Source organism: Chiloscyllium punctatum, chromosome 2 (genome assembly GCF_047496795.1).
Source record: "Chiloscyllium punctatum isolate Juve2018m chromosome 2, sChiPun1.3, whole genome shotgun sequence".
NCBI classification, from domain to species: domain Eukaryota; kingdom Metazoa; phylum Chordata; class Chondrichthyes; order Orectolobiformes; family Hemiscylliidae; genus Chiloscyllium; species Chiloscyllium punctatum.
The window spans coordinates 15,652,286-15,673,110 of record NC_092740.1 but is presented as its reverse complement, the minus strand read 5'-3'; the positions used below and the strand labels follow the sequence as shown (position 1 = coordinate 15,673,110).

Here is a 20,825-nt window from a genome sequence, read left to right as displayed (position 1 = left end):
TAATAAACACAATGTCCACTGTTGTAACAAAGACTGTATACACTTGCAAATGGTATAATTTGAATTGAATCCCTGATTCTAAGATTCATAGGAGTCTCACTACAAGAACTATTTAATTTTTTCCCAGCAAGTTCACAAAGAATTATTTTATCATTACTACCAAGGCCTTTAATAACTGGTTCAACTATGGCACAAAGATGTAGTCTATATTCTTCTTGAATGAAGGTCAAGTTTTAAAATTAGCAGAGTAATAGACAAAATAAAGAAGGATAGGACAGACAGAAAGATTATTTGCAGTTGACTGTAGAGGTTCACATTTGCATTAATAACCTTTTCCCGAATTAGCAAAACGAGTGAATTGCCCGATTAATGTGAAACTCTGGAAGCTTAAATATACTTCAATGCTAAAACCAATTTTGGAGATATCAAGACAGCTGTCAGTTTGAAACAAGCTCTTGTCTTATTTTCTGTTGTTGATTTCTTACCACTTTTTGAGAAAATCAAAGAATACTTTAGAGGAAAAGTGGATAAATATTGGAAATAGACACAATGGGAAGAGTGTGCATAATGAGAGATCTGAACTGCTGTAGCGAAAAGTTGGCAAGTATACATCCTATATCGCTTCTGTCAACTTCATTTGTTCTCAGTACATGCACTTAACAGGTTCATAAAGATCTCTTCCTACTATTTTACCTGATGAAGGGACTGCACTCTGAAAGTTTGTGATTTCAAATAAACCTGGTCCACAAAAGTGTCGACATGACTTCTGACCTTGTCCACCCCAGTCCAACACCAGCACCTCCACATCATACTATTTTAACAGAAGATCTGACCTTTATGCGTTAATGGTTAATGTCTCCTTCAAAAACCATGAGCATGTTACCTTCAGTCAAACTGATACTGGGATAGATAGGTTTCTGAACTTTTAGGGAAACCAGGGAAATAAAGAGAGAGTGCAAAGTTGAAGATAAAGCTGAAGATTAACTACAATCAAAGTAACTAGGCTCAAAAGGATCCTACGGTCCACTACTGTTCCTATTTCTAATGTTCTGAAACATATTAAACATTAGGAGACATGATTTGGAGATGCCGGTGTTGGACTGAGGTGTACCAAGTTCAAAATCACAATACCAGGTCACTTTTTTTCCAAAAGTTCCGTACCCATAGGGAGGGCCTCAACAGGGACCTTGGGTTCACGTCACACTACAGGTGACCACCATTGTACTACAAACACACACACAGATCACATTCATCTCCACACACTCTCACAGACACTCCCCCAACCCAGACACAGACACACACACACTCCCACATGCACCAGACAGACACAAAAACCCACATGCACACATATACATATATATTTGTGGGGTGAATTTGTACTTGCAGAATTACATTGCACTTTGCTCAAAAACTGCATGAATCCATGTAAGACTCTTAACTTACTTCTTAAGATTAGAAATCAGTTTAAACATTATGGCACAGACAGGGAACACAGGGGGCTAACACCTTCAACATACGATCTGACTGACACCAATTGTTACAGTTAACCTGATAATGTAACTTTTAAATAAAGTTTTGTGATTTACATATGAAAGAAGTGAAACTAATGGTCATTCTAACAGATGAAAGACTCAACAAACAATCAAGGTATTTTTCAATGTATAATTTCAGTTACATCAAACTGTAAACTTTTGCTATAAATTCTGTGTCTTACAATTGTGTTCTCCACAATCACCTGAAGGAGCAGTGCTGCGAAAGCTAGTGCTTCCAATTAAACCTGTTGGACTATAACCTGGTGTTGAGAGATTTTTGGCATTAGGAGAGTAATCCTATGTATAACTTCAAGGCACTAGTTTTAGGCACTTGATTGCTTAGAAGTAGAAAAGTGATGAAATCCAATAAGTAATGAAAGACATCAGATAATTTTATGACAGGACTGAATTCTGCCCCATACCTGAATGAACGTCCCCTGTTCTTGTACAAATGGACTCTGGATGCTTGAGAACTGCTGGTCGTATATCCACAGTGCCAACCAATGCTCCAGTTACACACAGAGTAGTTCAAGGAGAGCAAAGACAAAGCTTCACAGCAACCAAGCTACAAGCAAAACAACGGGTATCAAAACACAGCAATAAAAAGGATGAAAAAATCAATTAAAGGGAGAGTGCTGGTTAAAGGGAAAGTTTAAGCAAGGAAGTGACTAAGACATAAATTCATAAAAGTGGGATCTTGCAGAGCAGCACCATATAAATCCTCAGGCCTCGTGACCCCTCTTTGCAAGGCTGTGCTGGTCATACAGAGATATCCAACAAGGTCATGCACTCACAAAGTGCCTCAACAGCATCCTACACCCTCACTTCATCAGGAACAGACCCTGGTCCCACAATCTTATCTCTATTCTGTCGATTACATAACCAACAATGGCCACATCTCCTACAAGGCAGCTGTGAACGGAGAGCTGTTGGTGTCCAGCAGTTCTTGGAGGTGGAACCTCCTCATCCCCTGGTGCTTGCTCACTATCGACCAAGCATCAGTCATGACTGCAATTAAATACTAATCTCTTGCCTGGATGACCATATCTCCAACAATAAAAGCTCTCCACCACCCAGGATGAAGCAGACTGCTTGAATGGCACCCCATCTACCATCTTCACCAATAATTTCCATCATCTTCAACACAGTGGTTGCAGTTTGAACACTGACAAAATGCTGTGCAGTAACTGCAGTGGAAGTGATGGTGCAGTGGTATTGTCATTGGACTAGTAAACCAAAGACCCATGTAAAGACCCAGGGACAGGTTCAAATCCCGCCACAGATGGTAGAATTTGAATTCAATAAAGACAAAGCCTGGAATTAAAAAGTCTAATGATGGCAAATGTCAGAATAACCCAATTTAGAGAAGGAAATCTGCCATTTTTGTGTGATCTGGCCGAAGTGTGACTCCAGATTTTCAATAATGTTGCTTCTCTTCACGGTCCTCTGAAATGGCTTAGCAAGGCACTTAATTCAAAGGGCAATTAGGATGGGCAATAAACTTTAGTCCAGTCACCGATGCCACTGACATCCAATAATTTAAAAATTCATCAAAGCTGGTCTGGTAATTCTTTCCAAAGATGTGGCCTCCACTACTGTGAAGCACAAGGACAGCAAATGCTTACAAACTCCACCATCATTATGTGGAACTTCTAGTTATTTCTTCACTGCATAACTTCTACCCTAACAGCACTACGAGTGTCCCCACATCACTAACTGGAACAGAGCAAGATGCCAACTTACCACCACCTTCTCAAGGGCAATTAGGGATGGGTAGCAATTGGTAGTCTAGGGCCAACCCGAATCATGCAAAAATTTTTTTAAATGGGAAGAAAGCCCCAAGCGCACACATTAACTCCCTAATGGCCATGCAATCACATTCCAAAAACAGTGGCTGCTGGCCATGCCCATTAAGCATATCTAAGAATCTTTATTGACAAAACTTTGTGAATGAAAACATGATAAATAGAAGGATTTGACTCTGTCCACTATTTTAGTGGACAGATAACAAATCAATTCATCCAAAATATAAGATAGATAAATGTCACAACATGTCTGTCCAATACTGCCATTGGTAATGATGAGCAATGTAAAATATTAAAATAGATCAGGTTCACAAACCAATCAAAAGACAGCATGCAAATTTTTTTTAACCCAGACATCACTCACTATAAGGGCTCGGGAGGTAGACGAGGTCAATGCATGAGACACTGCAGTGATGACACGGGACAGATTGTTCTCTATCGTCACATCAGTGGTGCTCTGCGAAATGTTGAATCCTCTGTATGTCCTGGATAGTTCAGGAGTAAAAAACACAAGTTACAGTCAATTATCAAAGCAAATTTTTTTTAAAAATCAATTTCAAGCTCTTATCTTGAATGGAGTAACAAAGTTCAATTCGCAGGTGTGAATAAATACTTTGTGGTTCAGTTTTGAACAGGTGTGATCTTTGAGAGAAATTCAATTTATGCATTCAAATATGCACTATGATCCTCTCACTGGGAGAAGGAAAAAAAGTGAATCGTCTGACTGCTGTCTTGTTGAGGTTATCCTTTTCCTGCCCCATTGTCAACAAGGGTTCAGTCTGCAAGGTATCTACAATTTCTGGCAGCAAATCAAACTGCTCTGACCACTTAACATAAAACTAATGAATCACAACCACATACTAAAGTGGAACAAGTCCAAAGGGATTAAACTTTGAACATTTAAGGCTGATATTTTTGCATAAGAACAAGTATTAAACTTGGCAAAATAATATACTTACTCAATCAACACCTATAATACTAAATAACACCAACCAGTGTTACAGCCAATCTGCTCAGCGCACTGAGCCATCGGTTCAAACATTGATTTAAACATGGCAAACCCTCAAATAGCAGGCGTTGAAAGGTGAAACCCTATACTAGTCCCCAAGATAAAGCACAATACTGAATAAATGCTGGCTATCTCCAATAGGTCCTCCTATGTATTTGCGAATAAATTTGATGCATTCCATGAAACCCTTTAAGCTTCTCATGTGTTAAGCAAGCAAAAGCTTACTGCATGATAAATTGACAAACTGATCAGTATTTTTAATGTTATGACTCAGACTAGACAAGTCAGATCCCAGACTGAAAGCTGACTTGGTACATCCCTAAGTTTAATTTCTGCAGTTGCTTGCAACGCAGTCAGCCATCGAACACGAGGTGCCAATATTCTTTAAAGTATACAGGTTTATTGCAATAAATAAGACAAAAAATGTACACACAAAAAAATTTACATATATCTTAAATAACAAGGCAAAGTTTCAACCTTTACCCAACAACATCCTTTACAGTTACTCAAATCCAGCAAAATAGAACTTTAATTTCTTAGCTAACATCCAGATTTGATGCCTGGACACTTCTTCCAAGTTCTGAGACCTTGGATTGCTTTCCAGTTAGGACGGCCTAAACACCTTTTCCCATTCCATCAGTTCGGCAACTTTCACATAAACTCCAACAGCTTGAAGACTTCACAAACTAACCTTACGTTTCTACAGGGGTCAAACAGTTATTTTGACCTGAAACCTGATTCTTCTTTTAACAATGTGGAAACAGGCCATTCGATCCAAAAAGTCCACATTAACCCTCCGAAGATCAGCCCATCCAGACACATCTCCCTACCATTTCCCATGGCAACCTACACATCCCTGAACACTATGGACAATTTTGCATTGCCAATCCAACCAGCTTGCACATCTTTGGACTGTGGGAGGAAACTCACGCAGACACAGGGAGAATGTGCAAACACCACACAGACAGTCCCCAGTGCTGTGAGGCAGCAGTGCTAACCACCGAGCTCTCAGATTCTGAGCTGAACTCAAAACTATTAGGCTTCTCCAAATGTCACAAGTTCTACGTTGTAACACTTCATTAACAGATACTTGATTAACATTCATAGATATCTTGCTCAGCACTTCAGTTACATGTCTTCTAGGGAATATCATCTTTGGCTCACTATTCAAGATGATTTACTTACCTTTTGAAAAAGAAAAGTTGACTTTACAGAACTGAGACCACACAGCTATAATACCTCTACATTAAAATCCAAACAATGAAATAGTATGTTTTTATTACAATGATCACAATTAACAGTTACTGCAATTCTGACAAAAATTAGTTATCTTGCTCATTAAGTATAATTGATACACAACTGCATTTATGATATTTTCCAAGAGGAAAGCATCCCAAAGTGCTTCACAGAAGAGAGTTATCAGAAAATGTTTAGATTAGATTAGATTATTTACAGTGTGGAAACAGGCCCTTCGGCCCAACAAGTCCACACCGCCCCGCCGAAGCGCAACCCACCCATACCCCTACGTCTACCCTTTACCTACACTACGGACAATTTAGGATGGCCAATTCACCTGACCTGCACATTTTTGGACTGTGGGAGGAAACCGGAGCACCCGGAGGAAACCCACGCAGACACGGGGAGTACGTGCAAACTCCACACAGTCAGTCGCCTGAGGTGGGAATTGAACCCGGGTCTCTGGCACTGTGAGGCAGCAGTGCTAACCACTGTGCCACCCAAATAATTTTGAGCCAAAGAAAATATTATGATTTGTGACCAAAAGCTTGTTTTAAAAAGGTAGCGCATAAAGGAGGGTCTTGAAAGACTACAAATAAGGGGAGGGCTATACAATTAAATGGTAGGACCTTGGGTAGTGTTTGTTCTACAACACTTCAAAGAATTATGTACACGCACCCCTAGGTCTCTGTTCTACGAGACCTAGGGGTGCGTGTACATAATTCTTTGAAGTTTGCGTCACAAATAGACAGGGTGGTTAAAAAAAGCACTTGGCATGCTTGTCTTCATTGCTCAGTCCTTTGAGTATAGGAGTTGGGAAGTCACGTTGAGGTTGTACAGGACATTGGTGAGACCTCTTCTAGAATACTGTTTCTAGTTCTGGTTACAGGAAGGCTATTATCAAGCTGAAATGGGTTCAGAAGAGATTTACCAGGACATCGTCACGTGGGGAAACTTTTGGGTAATAAAGAAAGACTGGATAGACTGGAACTTTTCCCACCAGAGCATAGGAGGTTGAGAGGCGACCCAATACAAATACATAAAATAATAAGTATCGGTGTCTTTCCCCTAGGATAGGGGATTTCAATATTAGGGGGCATATTTTTAACGTGACAGTAGAAAGATTCAAAAAAGATCTGAGGGGCAAATCTTTTACACAGAATGAACTTCCTGAGGAAGCAGTGGATGTGGGTACAACTACAATGTTTAAAAGACATTTGGATAGATACATGAATAGGAAAGATTTGGAGGGAACAGGCAGGTGCAATTAGTTTCTTTTGGAATTATGTTCAGCATGTACTGGTTGGACCAAAGGGTCTGTTTCCGTGCTCTAGACAAGATGCAAGATGGTGCCAGATATGGTCAACTTCTTGCAAGCTCCTGCATGCAGATCTAAGTTTTTTATTTCCAACAATCGTTCTACACTCTTTAAACTTAAAGCATACTTCTAAAAATTACTAATAACTATGTTTTATGTAAACTCACAGGTTTGAAGCTCCTCCGATCCTCAAAGCCAGCTTCCTGGAAGGTCATGGTACCCATGACCCATCTGACCAATCCAGAGGGCCAGGCCAGGCTAGCTGGAGGCAGCCTACGTGAGCCCCAGGCATGGGGCCTGCCAGAAAATGGAGGGACAAGAGAGATCTGCCCCAGGAAGGAGAACTGACACAAAATGGTCCCAGCCCCATAAGACACCTGCCTGAACGAAAGCTATCAGAACAACCTGGAGAGAAGCCCAAACACTTCTGCAAAAAACCATGGCTGGACCTGGAGCAGCAAATCAGCAGCAACTTAAACCAGGAACTTCTCCACTGGGCCCTAAGTAAACTCCCTCCGGTAAATAAACCACACAGTAAATTACCTGCTACACTGGGTCTGAATCAGACCCTCTGCAAAAATACACTAAATGGCAACATAGCTGCTCCACAGGGTCTTTGGAAGGATCACTTAACTGGAAGCAGTCACAATCCACTCCACCAGACCACCCGACCACTCAAATGCAAGAAACCTGCAAGGAAGCTGGGTAAGCCTGCTGGCTTACTCCTAGCAAGTGTACAATCTCTGGAGAACAAGATGGACAAACTCAGATCACAGCTCAGCTTCCAGCGTGAACTGTGGGACTGCTGCGCACTCTGCTTCACAGAAACCTGGCTCAACCCATCGGTTCCCGACTGCACACTTCAGGCTGCTGGTTTATCTATTCTTCGTATGGACCATACAGCGTCCTTGGCTAGGACAAAGGGTGGAGGGGTTTGCTTTTTAATCAACAACTTGCGGTGCACAGACATTGCAACCTTAGGCAGCCATTGCTCCCAAACCTTGAATTCACCCCTTCTATCTACCAGGGGAATTTATCACTGCTATACTAACTGCTGTGTAAATACCACCACAAGCTAAGTTTGAGGAAGCTCTGGATGTGCTATACTCCACCACTAACATCCTGGAGACGGAGCACCCAGAGGCCCTGTTTATTGTAGCTGACAACTTCAATCATGCCAATCTAAGGAAGGTGTTGCCCAAGTACTACCAGAACATTACTGACCCACCAGGGCCCCAACAATTTAGATCACTGCTACACCACTGTGAAGGATGCCTATCGCTCGATCCCCCACCCTCATTTTAGGAACTCCAACTACAATGCTGTGTTTCTTCTCCAGGCTTACAGGTAAAAACTCAAGCAGGAGACCCCCTCATGGATACAGGTCCAGTGCTGGTCGGAGGAGGCAGAGGATCAACTCCGGTGCTGTCTGGAATCGGCTGATTGGACCATGTTCAAACAATCCGCAGGTACCTTGGACGAGTATGCCACCACTGTCAGAGACTTTATCAGCAAGTGTGTGGAGGACTGTATACAGAGGAAGTCAATCCGGGTGTTCCCCAGCAGAAACCCTGGATGAATCAGGACATACAGAACCTGCTAAAAACCAGGCGTGAGGCCTTCAGATCAGGAGACCCACTCAAATATAAGGAATCCAAGTATGACCTTCGCAGAGCCCTTAAGACAGCCAAGGACCGATACTGATCCAAACTAGAGACCCAGACAGATACCCAGTGACTATGGCAAGGACTGAATGACATCACAGGTTCTAAAAAGAGACAGTGCAAGACAGTAGACGATGACACATCCCTCCTAGATTGTTTCAACACCTTCTACAATCGCTTTGAGCAGAATTTCAATGGAGAGATAACACCTATTCCGACAAGTTCTGATGAACCTATCCCAACAGTCGCTGCAGAGGTCAGATCAGTTTTCCTTCGTGTGAATCCAAGGATAGCGATGGGAGCAGATGGAGTACCAGGCCGTGTACTCGCAGCATGTGCAGATCAACTGGCAGAGGTCTTTCTCAGACATCTTCAACCTCTCCCTGCAGCAGGCCACCGTCCCTGCCAACATCATCCCTGTGCCTAAGAAGGCTCATATAACCTGTCTCAATGACAACCGCCCAGTGACTCTAACATTGGTGGTCATGAAGTGCTTTGAAAGGCTGGTCATGGCATTAATCAACTCCAGCCTCCCCACTACTCTTGACCCATTCCAATTTGCCTATCAGACCAACAGATCCACGTCAGATGCCATATCACTGGTCCTTCACTCCTCCCTAGAACAACTTGACACCAAGAACAGCTACGCAAGAATCCTACTCACTGACGACAGTTCAGCCTTCAACATTATTATCCCCTCTGGGCTGATTACTAAACTTTGTGATCTCGGACTAAGCCCCACTCTCTGCAACTGGATCCTCAGTTTCCTGACCCACAGGCCATAATCAGTGAAGACTGGGGACATTATATCATCCTCACTAACACTCAACACTGGAACCCTCCCATGGGTGCATACTCAGCCCCCTACTGTACTCATTGTAACTGCATCGCCAAATATCAGACAAATGCCATTTACAAGTTCGCTGATGACACCGCCATAGTCGGTTGAATCTTAGATGGCGATGCAACAGACTACAGACGAGAGGTGGAAGACCTGGAAAAATGGTGCACTGAGAACAACCTAGCTCTCAATGCTGACAAAACCAAGGAACTCATTATTGACTTTCGGCAGTTTGTTTCCCATGCATCTCCCCCAACCCTACACATTAACAGCACAGAGGTGGAACAAGTGGAGAGTGATCATCCATAACAAGCTTTTTTGGATCCTTCATGTAGATGCCAAAAGGCCCAATAACATCTCTTCTTCCTCAGGCAGCTGAGGAAATTTGGCATGACAGCAAATACCCTTGCCAACTTTTATAGGTGCAACATCAAGAGCATTCTGTCTGGATGTATTACTACCTGGTATAGCAACTGTACCATTCAAGATCAGAGATGGTTATAGAGAGTGGTGAACTCGGCCTGGACAATCACAAAGGCCAATCTTCCATCTATAGAATCTACCAGGCCCACTGTCAAGGAAAGGCTGCCAGCATTCTTAAAGATCCATCCCACCCTACCATCAGGGAGAAGATACAGAAGCCTGAACACACGCACCAGCTGGTTTCAAAACAGTTTGTACCCTACTGTTGTTAGAATACTGAATAGACTCTCAAACTCTTAATATTCACCTGTACCTGTGTATTTGTTTTTGCTGCTGGTTTGCCTGTAATTTATTTATCTATGCTACTTAACTCTGTGATCTTGTATTGTTTGCAAGACAAAGCTTTTCACTGTGCCTCGGTACATGTGACAATAAATTCAATTGAATTCTATGACTTTATGGCAGAGGGGTTTTGGGAGGAAATTACATAGCGTAGGTAACTGGAAGTACAGCAAATAAATCATGCAAGAGTGGTGGTTTCAACAATTAAGGAAACCAGTAATGATCAAGACAACTCATTAGGGTCAGTACCTGGTGATAGTGCTAACTGCAAAGTGAGATGGAGATTGAGTCTCATGCATGAGAAGCTGCAGGTATGCACTGCTTTGGTCTCTGGCTACAGCTACCACTGGATCAGACTGTCCTTGGTCACAATCAAAAAAGAGACGAGGTATCAGCCTGCAATAACAAAAAAAGAAAATAAAAGTTAAACATGTGCAAAAGAAAAGCACTTGAATTATGATTTCATATATAGTGGGTCAGGACATAACTCAGCCTTGCAGTTAATAGCAAAATGCACCCATAAAAGTTGGAATGATGCAGAGATATCATAGCAACTAATTAGTTACATGAGATAGGCGATGATGGCTTTTGTGAGCCTTTTCCAAGCAATGATCATTTTGTGCCAACAGCTTTAACCATCACAATTAACTATGTACAGGTATTTTATGAAAATGTGAGGAAGGAGAAGGGGAGATTTAAAATAATGAAGTGTTAACACAAAGAGACCTGCTTACAACAGCTAAAGAAAGAATAATGGTGATGTTAATAGTGAATGTCCTCTGAACTGCCTCCAATGAAATAATATCTTTCCTTAAATAAGGGGACCAAAACTACTCTCGGTACTCGAGATTTCATCTCACCAGCACATTTATAGTTTCATTAAGAGTTCTCTACTCCCATACTCCAACCAACTTGAAATAAGAGATAACCTTCTATCAGCCTTCCTGATTATTTGCTGCTGTTGTGTACTGGTTTGCTACGTTTCATGCACAAGTACCCCAAAGTCTCGGTGTTGCAGTTTTCTCCATGTAAATAGTCCTGTTCTTTTGTTCTCCCTTCCAAAATGAACCTCCCACTTCCCACATTATACTCCATTTGCCAACTTTTTGCACACCTACTTCAACTACCAATATCTCTGTGCATTGCTTGTACCCCTCATTCAACTTGCCTTTCTGGTATCATCTGTGACTCAGTCTAGAGTACATTTGCTGCCTTCCTCCAAGTTATTAATATAAATTTTAAACTGTTTCAATCACAGTAGTGATCCCTATGGAATCCCACTAGTTATCGGACCTTAACCCCTTATTCCCACTCATTGTGTTGGAGGTAGTATAATCGCATGGATGGGCCAGAAACAGTGTCAAACATCTTCAAGAAATGCAAATACAATATAGCTACTGCTTTCCCTTTATCTACTCTGCTCAAGACTTCTGCAAAAGACTCAAGTTAGAAACTCCTGGAAAAACAGCATCGATGGAGAGAAAGCAGAATTAATATCTCAGGTCCAGTATTCCTTCTTCAGAACTGTTCTACAATGTCCACCACTATAGTACTCCCTCAGTATTACAATGATGCGTCAACACTGAGGTCTCTAGAGTGTTACTTTAGACAACAACATTGACCATCTGTGAGAAAGACTGGACATCTCTTCGTAGAGTAAACAGTTTTGAGTCCCCAGAAAAGAGCAAGGCAATGAGCCAAACTGGATCTCTCTTTCAAAGCACCAGAGATGCCAATGGGCAAACTAGTCTCTCCCTGTGCTCCTAGGATTCTATACTGTAGAGAGAAACACAATGTGTAATAAAGTATTTCATAATCAGTGTGCTCAGAGATGTTTTCAAATACCTCTGGAGCAAGTGGGAATCAAATCTGGGTGGATGAAATATGCTTGGAATTTGAGAGGGCAGTGCAGAAGTACAGGTCAGTATTTAGTCAGGTTGTTTCAGCTACTGAGTACGAAGATAATTTAACAGTCAGGCTGGTGCTCTTTCTGACCCACAATTTTATTTGTGCAACTAAACCCCGTATTAAGTTCATCAGCAAGCCTCCTTGTCAAACATTGAGTGAAATGTCACATACACAATGAAAATCAGAATAAACTGTTCCAGCTGAACAGGTGGCAGCAGCCTTCTGTAAAACAACTCCTATGATTTAGAGAGGTTGCATTTGGTAGCAACATACAATGACACCAAGCAAATGGAATTGAGCATTATTTAGACTAACCACATGCATCCAGACGCAGTCAGAGCCCATCCCGCCCCATTGTTACCTCACGAGGGTTGTAGCTGCCACATGTCGTACCCTTGGATCCTCATCTCCAAGCAAGTGAATGATGACATCATTAACAGCTCGCTCTTGTAGCTTCAACATCTTGAAAACAACAAGTAAGTTGATTAAGCAGCAGCACACATTCAGAAATATATCTAAATGTCCCAGCACAAACGTAGAAACAAAGAATCCACAGTATAGCGAGAGATGCTTGGTCTAACTGTTTAGTGTGAGCTTTAATGCTCCAGATTTCCACCACTGAGTGAAAATTCTGTTCCTCACATCCCCTATAAATCTATTGCCTCTTAAATTAAATCTACATGCATGGTCACTGATCCCTCCACCACAGGGAAAAATTCCTGTCAATTTTATCTGCACTCCTCATAACTGTCTACATCCCAAACATGTCTCCTGTCACCACACAATTGCCAGGCAATGACCATCTCCAATGAGAGAATTTAACCATGTCCCTAAACAGATGAATAAAGTCTTTTTCCCCAAATTCAGGGAGTTCAAAACTAGATGGCAATAGGTTTAAAGGGAGAAGGGAAAAATTTGAGGGGGATCGGAGGGCAACATTTTTCCACCCACACAGCGTGTGGTATGTCTATAGAATGGACTGCCAGCGATGGTGGAGGAGGTGGGTACAATTACAACATTTAAAAAGACATCTAGATGGGTATGATGAATAGGAAGGGTTTACAGGGCAATGGGCCAAATGCTGACAAATGGAACTAAATCATTTTAGGATATCTAGTCAGCACGGACGAGCTGGACTGCGGATCTGTTTCTGTGATATATAGCTCTATGACTCCATTTGAATTTCCACTATAAATTGCCACGGGGTTGTTACTAACCAGAAACTGAACTAGTCTAATCGTATAAATACAGAGGCTACAAGACCAGGTCAGAGGCTCAGAATCCTGCAGCAAATAACTCACCTCATAACTACCCAAAGCCTGGCCACCATCTAGAAGTCACAAGTCAGGAGTGAGTTGGAATACTCTCTGCTGGTCTGGATGGTTGTAGCTTTAACAACACAAGCAACTTGACACCATCCAGGACAAAGCAGCCCATACGCAGACCTGAATACTGGAGCACTGTCATGGGAAATCTCAGTGGGGCAAGGTTGATTGACACCACATACACAAACATCCACTCCCTCGTCCACCACTCCGCAGTAGTGGTGTGTACCATCTGCAAGATGCACTGCAGAGATTCACCAAGCTCCCTCAGGCAGCACTTCCAACTCAAAGGACAAGCGATATAATCACATCAACTCTGACATTTCCTTCTGTGACTGGTAGCTTGTAACACTAAAATTCATCAGCAAAGACTGTTATTCTGCATAAGGTTCACGATTCAGTCCAGCCAGAGGTAGTACCACCTCTCCATCACACCCAGCCTCAGTTTCTTCAGTGTTGCTACGTCGAATCCCTGGAACTCCCTGCCTAAAGTAACTGTTGGGTCTACCTATAGCATATGAAGGTATAAAGGTAGCTACCACCACCTTCTCAAGGGCAACTAGTGATTGGTAATAAACACTGGTCTAGCCAGCCATGCCCACATAAGCACACTTTTTAAAAGATGAACTGCTGACCACCTAATCTGTCCTTAGTGTTAACAATTCTCTGCTGCCACATACTGTTCACACTCAATATCCTTCACCATCAGCCCCCCACAATTCAAGTGTCAGAAACCACCATAAAGCTCCATAATCCTTTTCAAAGTCTTTGAATATACCGTCACCTCCCAAACACCAACTCTCCAAAAATAATCAGACATCTTCCAGATTTCCACCACATCATTACACCAAAGTGCCTCAGATGGTATCCTGGGTGACTTCTGAAGAAGGGCTTTTACCCGAAACATTGATTTTCCTGCTCCTCAGATGCTGCCTAACCTAGACTCCTGGGTGACTCTGACACAAGTAAACTGTCACTTATTACCAACTCTGTCCTTGGTGTCCTTTGACATCCTCTGCCAAGGCTTCTCCGCTATTGTCAATTTAGATGCAACTGCACTCACCTGTTTTCACCGACTGATCCCACCATTACAGTAGCACCTGAAATGGCCTCTCTCTCTCTCTCTCTCTCTCTCTCTCTCTCTCTCTCTCTCTCTCTCTCTCTCTCTCTCTCTCTCTCTCTCTCTCTCTCTCTCTCTCTCTCTCTCTCTCTCTCTCTCTCTCTCTCTCTCTCTCTCTCTCTCTCTCTCTCTCTCTCTCCGCCAGTGTTATCTCTGAAGACGTCAAAAATCTGCCCTCGTACCCCACCTGTTTCTCATCTCGTTTCTGTCACTCATGGTGTCAGGTTCCAGAAGACACACTGGCGACATTTAACTCTAAACTTACCTGAACCTCTCAATTCCTCCACAGCCTCAAAGTTGTCAGACTGCTCACCTGACATCCATTATTGGATCAGCTAGAAGTCCCTCCACCTAAATATTGGTAACAGCAATATCATTTGCTTCAGTTCCCCACCACCTACCCAATTCACCAGCCTCTGACACTACCACTCAGCCAAGCAAACCTTCCTTAAGTGGCCCATTATAAAATTTTGTGAAGTATCTGAGAGACGCTTAATGCCTTAGAATGTGCATTAGAAGTTCAAATTGTTGTTGTAGTGGGTCTCTCTTGTAACCTGATACAGAGACTTAAAAATTGCAGTAGGAGAGGTGCTTGATCAGCTGGACATAAAAGAGTGTCTCTGATTACAGAGGTTGCCAACAATTTAAGATAGCCATCAACAAACTCAACAAGGAGAAACTTCTTCACCCAGTGATTAGAATGTGGAACTTGCTTTCAGAAGCAGTAGTTGAGGCAAAAAGCTTCAAGGTAAAGCCAGATAAACAACACAAGGGAAATGGAATCCAGAATTATTCTGAAAGGTTAATAACTTGCCCATGTAACACATCAACACTGGCAGAGATTAGATGGGTCAAACCCAGCTTGTGTGGTGTACATTTGATAATTCCTGCACCTGGTCACCACCAGCTGTGTGTAGACACCAGGTCCAGCCTGGCAGTGATACTCTTACTGATCAAATAGCCTGCAGCTCTCACTGTCTGAGATTGCACAAACACTGGGTGAAACGTTGACGGGTGCCCAGGAAACAAGACACAAGCTTAGTGATCTAAACTAATTGCCTGCACAAGAGGGAGTGGGAGGATGGAGGAGAAAAAGGGTGATAGTCAAAATAAAACACTCAGGATCACATTTGTCAACATGACTAAGACTACAACAAGGCTGTCAGAATTAGTTATAAGAAACAGCAGTACGATGGAAAACTTACCCCAGTGTAGTGATGTTGCCCCCTATGAAGTTCCACTGTTTTCCTCTCCAAGAAACCAACTAGCCTGAGGAACAGAAGTTTTATCACCACTCAGGTTAATGCCAAAATAGTATTGGTGTTTCACCTCATTGGTAAAATTAGAACAGCATCTATGACACAAATATTTCTGTTTAAAAATTTCTATACATATATCTGTCCATAGTCTGATCGGCCCTCATCTTCTCTGCCCGACTACACTCAGAGTGACTCAGTCCTTTGATTCGGGCCCTTTCAAATGGTTCCCTGTGCCTTCAACCATAAACCTTGCATCCTTCCAGAAGCTCCTTTTTTGATGAGTCAAAAATACATTCCTGGGCTTCAGAACGTAAGCTACATGAACCTGGCTGTTCAGCATTGAGGGAAGTGCTGCAGTGGGCAACTGCACGGTCCTCCAACAAAGCTATTAAATCAAGCCCTTTCCTGCTCAATTCGGACAATGATTCTTTATCACCACTGAAACACAGGCAGACAGTTTCATCAGTGGCCTGGTTGGTATTCTTCCCTCCAACAACCACATAAATCAAAATTTATGATTATTCACCTCATTGTGGTTGGCACGGCCCTGCCATGAATAAACTGTAGTATATAATGTCAACTGTAGTTTAGTAGGTAGTGCTGACATCTGAGTTAGAAGGCTGGGAAGTCAAGTGCTATTACAAAAATTAGCCACATAATCCAGGTTGACACTCCTGGTGACAGTGAGGACTACAGATGCTAGAGATTAGAGTCTAAAAAGTGTGATGCTGGAAAAGCATAGGAGGTCAGGTGTTACACCGGGTAAACCCCCCTGCTCATTTAAGACCAGCAACACAAGATTTAATCCATGTAGTAATCTGAAAATTTGAGAGGTCAAGAACTACTTAAAGTAAAAATTAGTGACAATACTTCTTAAAGTATAACAGAATAATTAACAAACTACTTACAACTCCTTCCTCTAACCAATCTTTTACCTTCCCCTCAATATTACTAGTCCCATGAAACCCTTGGTTAAGATTGGCAAAACAAAATCTCTTATCTCAAAACCAGGCAGCTTTCAGTTCTCTGTATTCCTGTCTTCTTTTCTTCTTGAGGATTCTGCTTCGCATGTTACTGATCGAAAAGCGCAGCAGGTCAGGCAGCATCCAAGGAGCAGGAGAATCAACGTTTTGGGCATAAGCTCTTCTTCTGCCCCTTGGATGCTGCCTGACCTGCTGCGCTTTTCCAGCAACACAATTTTCAGCTCTGATCTCCAGTATCTGCAGTCCTCACTTTCTCCATGTTACTGATCGATAAAAGTAGCTTTAAGAGAGCTATTTTTTGGGCAGTATTTTTACATGCTGTTGGCTTAGCAGTTCTCCTCTCAAATGTTCGATCTTCCCCTGTCTTATACCCCAAAACATTGGATTGTGTCACTGACTTAAGATCATCAATATACTGATTTCAAACTGGATTGGAGTTTGGTATTTTTTGGGATATAATTTAAACAGATTGGCCTAATTCAAATCTGTTTTGTCATTTCCAGGCAACCAGCTACCCAGTATCTGGAGCACACGTTCCACTGTATTTCATTGAGAACACTGTTGTCACGGCTAGTTTTTAAACTCTCAAAAGGTACAGTACACCCACACCTTCATAACATCTCCCCCTTAAGAAAAAAAAAAATTAAAAACTGGCTTTTTTTAAAAAACACATTACCCTAACATAATTTAATAAGTTCACCCTAACTTCTTCCCATATAAGATAAGGAAAGTCTAATTTAAACTCAGTTAAATCCACGATAACGCATTTACAATTACATTCTTACATGTACAATTTTTAAAAGTTTGTAACATAAGACTCCAATGAAATAGCATCATATTCTGGTCTTTAAAGTATTCTAGGAATGTAAACGGATTGTGATCCATGCATACAACCGTCTCAGACACCTTGTTTGTGACATACAACATTTTAATGTGTAAGGCCAGTACCAAACGCTATAGTTCCTTTTCGATTGGAGTATTTCCTTTGGTGGATGTTGATGATCTTTGAAAAGTAACCAACTAGCAGTTCAAACCCGCCCTTATCTTCCTGTAGGAATACAGCTCCAAATCTTCTAGCGCTAGCATCGATGGTGACCTTAAAAAGTTTTGAAAAGCTTGGTGTAGCTAAAACTGGTTTGGTGGTTAAGATGGCTTAACGGTCGAATGCCTCCTGGCATGGTTCTGCCCATCGAAATTTTGTGTTCTCCTTCAGCAAATCTGTTATCTGTGCCACTACACTGAACTTCAGACAGAATCCACTGAATCCTAAGAATTGAAACACCTTTTTCTTCGAAGTTGGTCGTGGAAACTCCTCGATGGCCTTAGTCTTTGCGTTCCGTGGGGATCAACCTCCCATGACCGATGTTATGTCCTAAGAATGTCACCTCTGCTTTTGCGAATTCATATTTAAGTTTACCACCAGTTTTGCTTCTCGTACTCGTTCAAAGAGCTCTGTTAAATGTACCATGTCATCTTTCCAAGACTTACGAAAGATTATCCAAACAGACTGCAGAGTTTGTTAACCCAGGCACAACTCTGTTCGTGAGCCTGTGAAATGTGGCAGGTGCATTCTTCATTAAAGGGCATCACTCTAAACTGATATAGCCCATTTGGGGTTACAAACGCAGAAATTGCTTTCGCCATCTCTGATAAAGGTACCTGCCAGTAACCACACATTAAGTCCAACTTGGTGTAGTAACTGGCTTGTCCAATTCTCTCAATACAGTTCTCCAATCCAGAAATTGAATAGGAGTCCGATTTTGTAACGGCGTCGACCTTCCGATAATCCACACAGAATCATTGAGTCCCGTCCGGTTTGCAAACTCCACTCACACTGGCTTGAATCGATGATGCCCTCAAGCATGGCCTCCAGCTCCTTCTGGACCAGTCTCGCTTTGAAAGGATTAAAACGACACCCCTATTGGCTTAATCAGAGCAGTATTCCCTACATCTACTTCATATACAGTAGCATTACTCCTCCCCATCTGATTCTTACATATGTCCTTATCCTGCAGTAACAAATCTTCCAACTGTGTTCTATGCTCCAGAGACAGATCGTTTACTAACCTATCCCACTCCTCAAGGACTTCATTTTTTAATCTATTTTGAGGCACATCAAAATCCACATCATCTGGATTTGATTCCTCACTGTGGGGCAGTAACTAACACCTTATTCTCCAATTCTTTGTCTAGTATAGTATGGTTTCAACATGTTCATGTGACATACCAGATAACCTTTTCTCCCCCATCTGACATTTTTACTAGATAGTTCACCTGACAACCTTTTGTCAATTTGACAGGAACCACTAAACCTGGCTTTGAAGGGATCTCCCTATCACTGGTAACAGTATTAACAGGTCATCCCGTTGAGAAAATGTCCAAGTCTCAGAGCTTTTTTCTGTCACCTGCTTCATTCTATTCAGCGCCCTCTTTTGGTGCTGTTTAGTTAACTCACCTACTCTATTTAGATTATGTATCATTGGTGAGGGAGAGACTAAGTGTGAGATCTCCAACTTTGATCCAATCAATTTTTCTTAATTAATTTCAAAGAGCCTCTCACTTCATGACCGAATATTACCTCTAAGGGTGTGAACTGAGAAGCTTCATCTGGTGCATCTCTAATGGCAAACAATACAAATGGGATACCTATCCCAATCATTCGAGTAATCCTGACAGTATGCTCTCAATATGGACTTCAAGGACTGATGCCACCTTTCTAAAACTCCCTGGGATTCAGGATGATACGCACGGATCTGAAGTGCTGTACACCTCAGCTATCCATAACCTCCTTAAACAGCCTAGCAGTAAAAGTTGACCCTTGGTCCAACTGAATCCCTCTGGGTAGCCTATATCGTGTGAAGAAAGCTACTAACTCCTCTACTACCCATTATGCCTTGATATTCCGTAATGGAATTGCATCCGGAAATCTGATGGACCTATCTATTATGTTTAGCAAGTACTGGCTCCCACTTTTTGTCGTCCGGAGGGGACCTACACAATCAATTGTAACCCGCGTGAAAGGTTCTTCAAATGCAGGAATTGACAAAGGTGCTGGTTTTATTACCACTTCTGGTTTACCTACATTTGGCAAGTACAACACGTTCAGCAAAAGTTAACCACATCCTTGTTCATTCTAGGCCAATAAAAATGCTTTTGTACCTTTACCTGAGTCCTCTGTACTCCTAGGTGACCTCCTACAAATAGTTCACGTGCTACACTTAATACTTTCTGTCTGTATGCTACTGGCAACATAATCTGGTGCACTTCTGCCCATTTCTCCTCTGCACTAACCTGCCATGGTCTCCATTTCTGCCTTAGGATTCTGTCTTGCAGATAATAACCCTCAGGAATATTTTCTGCCTCCTTTTCAGAGCACACATCAACATGTATATCTTTTATTGTCTTGTCTTGCTTTTGCAAGTCTCTTAGCCTTTCAGGAGTAAACACTTCTGTTTGACCCTCTTCCTGTTCAGGTTTGCCTCACCAGGATGTCAAACAGGGTATCCACTAACGGAACCTCAACTCCTTCAGCTTTCTCTTTACTTTTCGCTTCGTGCTGTGACTTATGATAGTGGGATCTAGTTACTACACAGCCTGGGAAAATATAAGGATATTTGTTTTAACTCCACAGTTTCTTGGTCTTCTCCACAAGGAGTGCCATTCCTACCTTAGATCCTGCCAAATCATTCCTAAGGACAAACGGAATTCCTGGAATGGATTGTCAAATCACTCAGACTGTAACTTCCCCAGACTTGAGTTGGCACTCCAACCTGATCTTACACAGGGGAACACTAAATGTCTGTCCATCTATTCCACAAATTACCACACTATGGGGTAACAGATCAGAAAGCATGCATATTCGCTCATCTCTTACTATTTGCGACTAGTCAGATCCTGTATCTCTCAAAGTTATTATTTCTTGTCTTGTGCCCCTGTTCTTTCCAAGTAAACTTTACCCACAGAGATTAATTCTTTGTACAGATCATGTACCAACTAACTCCAAAACCAGCCCCTGCCTAGACCGTGCACTCTCCTGCAGCTCCTCGACTCTTCTTGGGGT

The 20,825-nt window shown here is 42.1% G+C and overlaps 1 protein-coding gene across 14 annotated transcripts in view; it reads right to left on the bottom strand.

Annotated features, from left to right (window-relative positions):
- The window catches only part of htt (huntingtin), a 264,314-nt gene that overhangs the window by 128,389 nt on the left and 115,100 nt on the right, over window positions 1–20,825 (bottom strand). For all 14 annotated transcript variants that reach the window (XM_072594050.1, XM_072594086.1, XM_072594068.1 and 11 more), the window contains 5 exons: window positions 15,729–15,792; window positions 12,440–12,540; window positions 10,420–10,566; window positions 3,702–3,822; window positions 1,955–2,097 (listed from right to left, as the gene is read on the bottom strand). In XM_072594050.1, coding sequence (XP_072450151.1) covers window positions 1,955–2,097; window positions 3,702–3,822; window positions 10,420–10,566; window positions 12,440–12,540; window positions 15,729–15,792 — 576 coding nt within the window. The remainder of the gene's footprint in view (window positions 1–1,954; window positions 2,098–3,701; window positions 3,823–10,419; window positions 10,567–12,439; window positions 12,541–15,728; window positions 15,793–20,825) is intronic.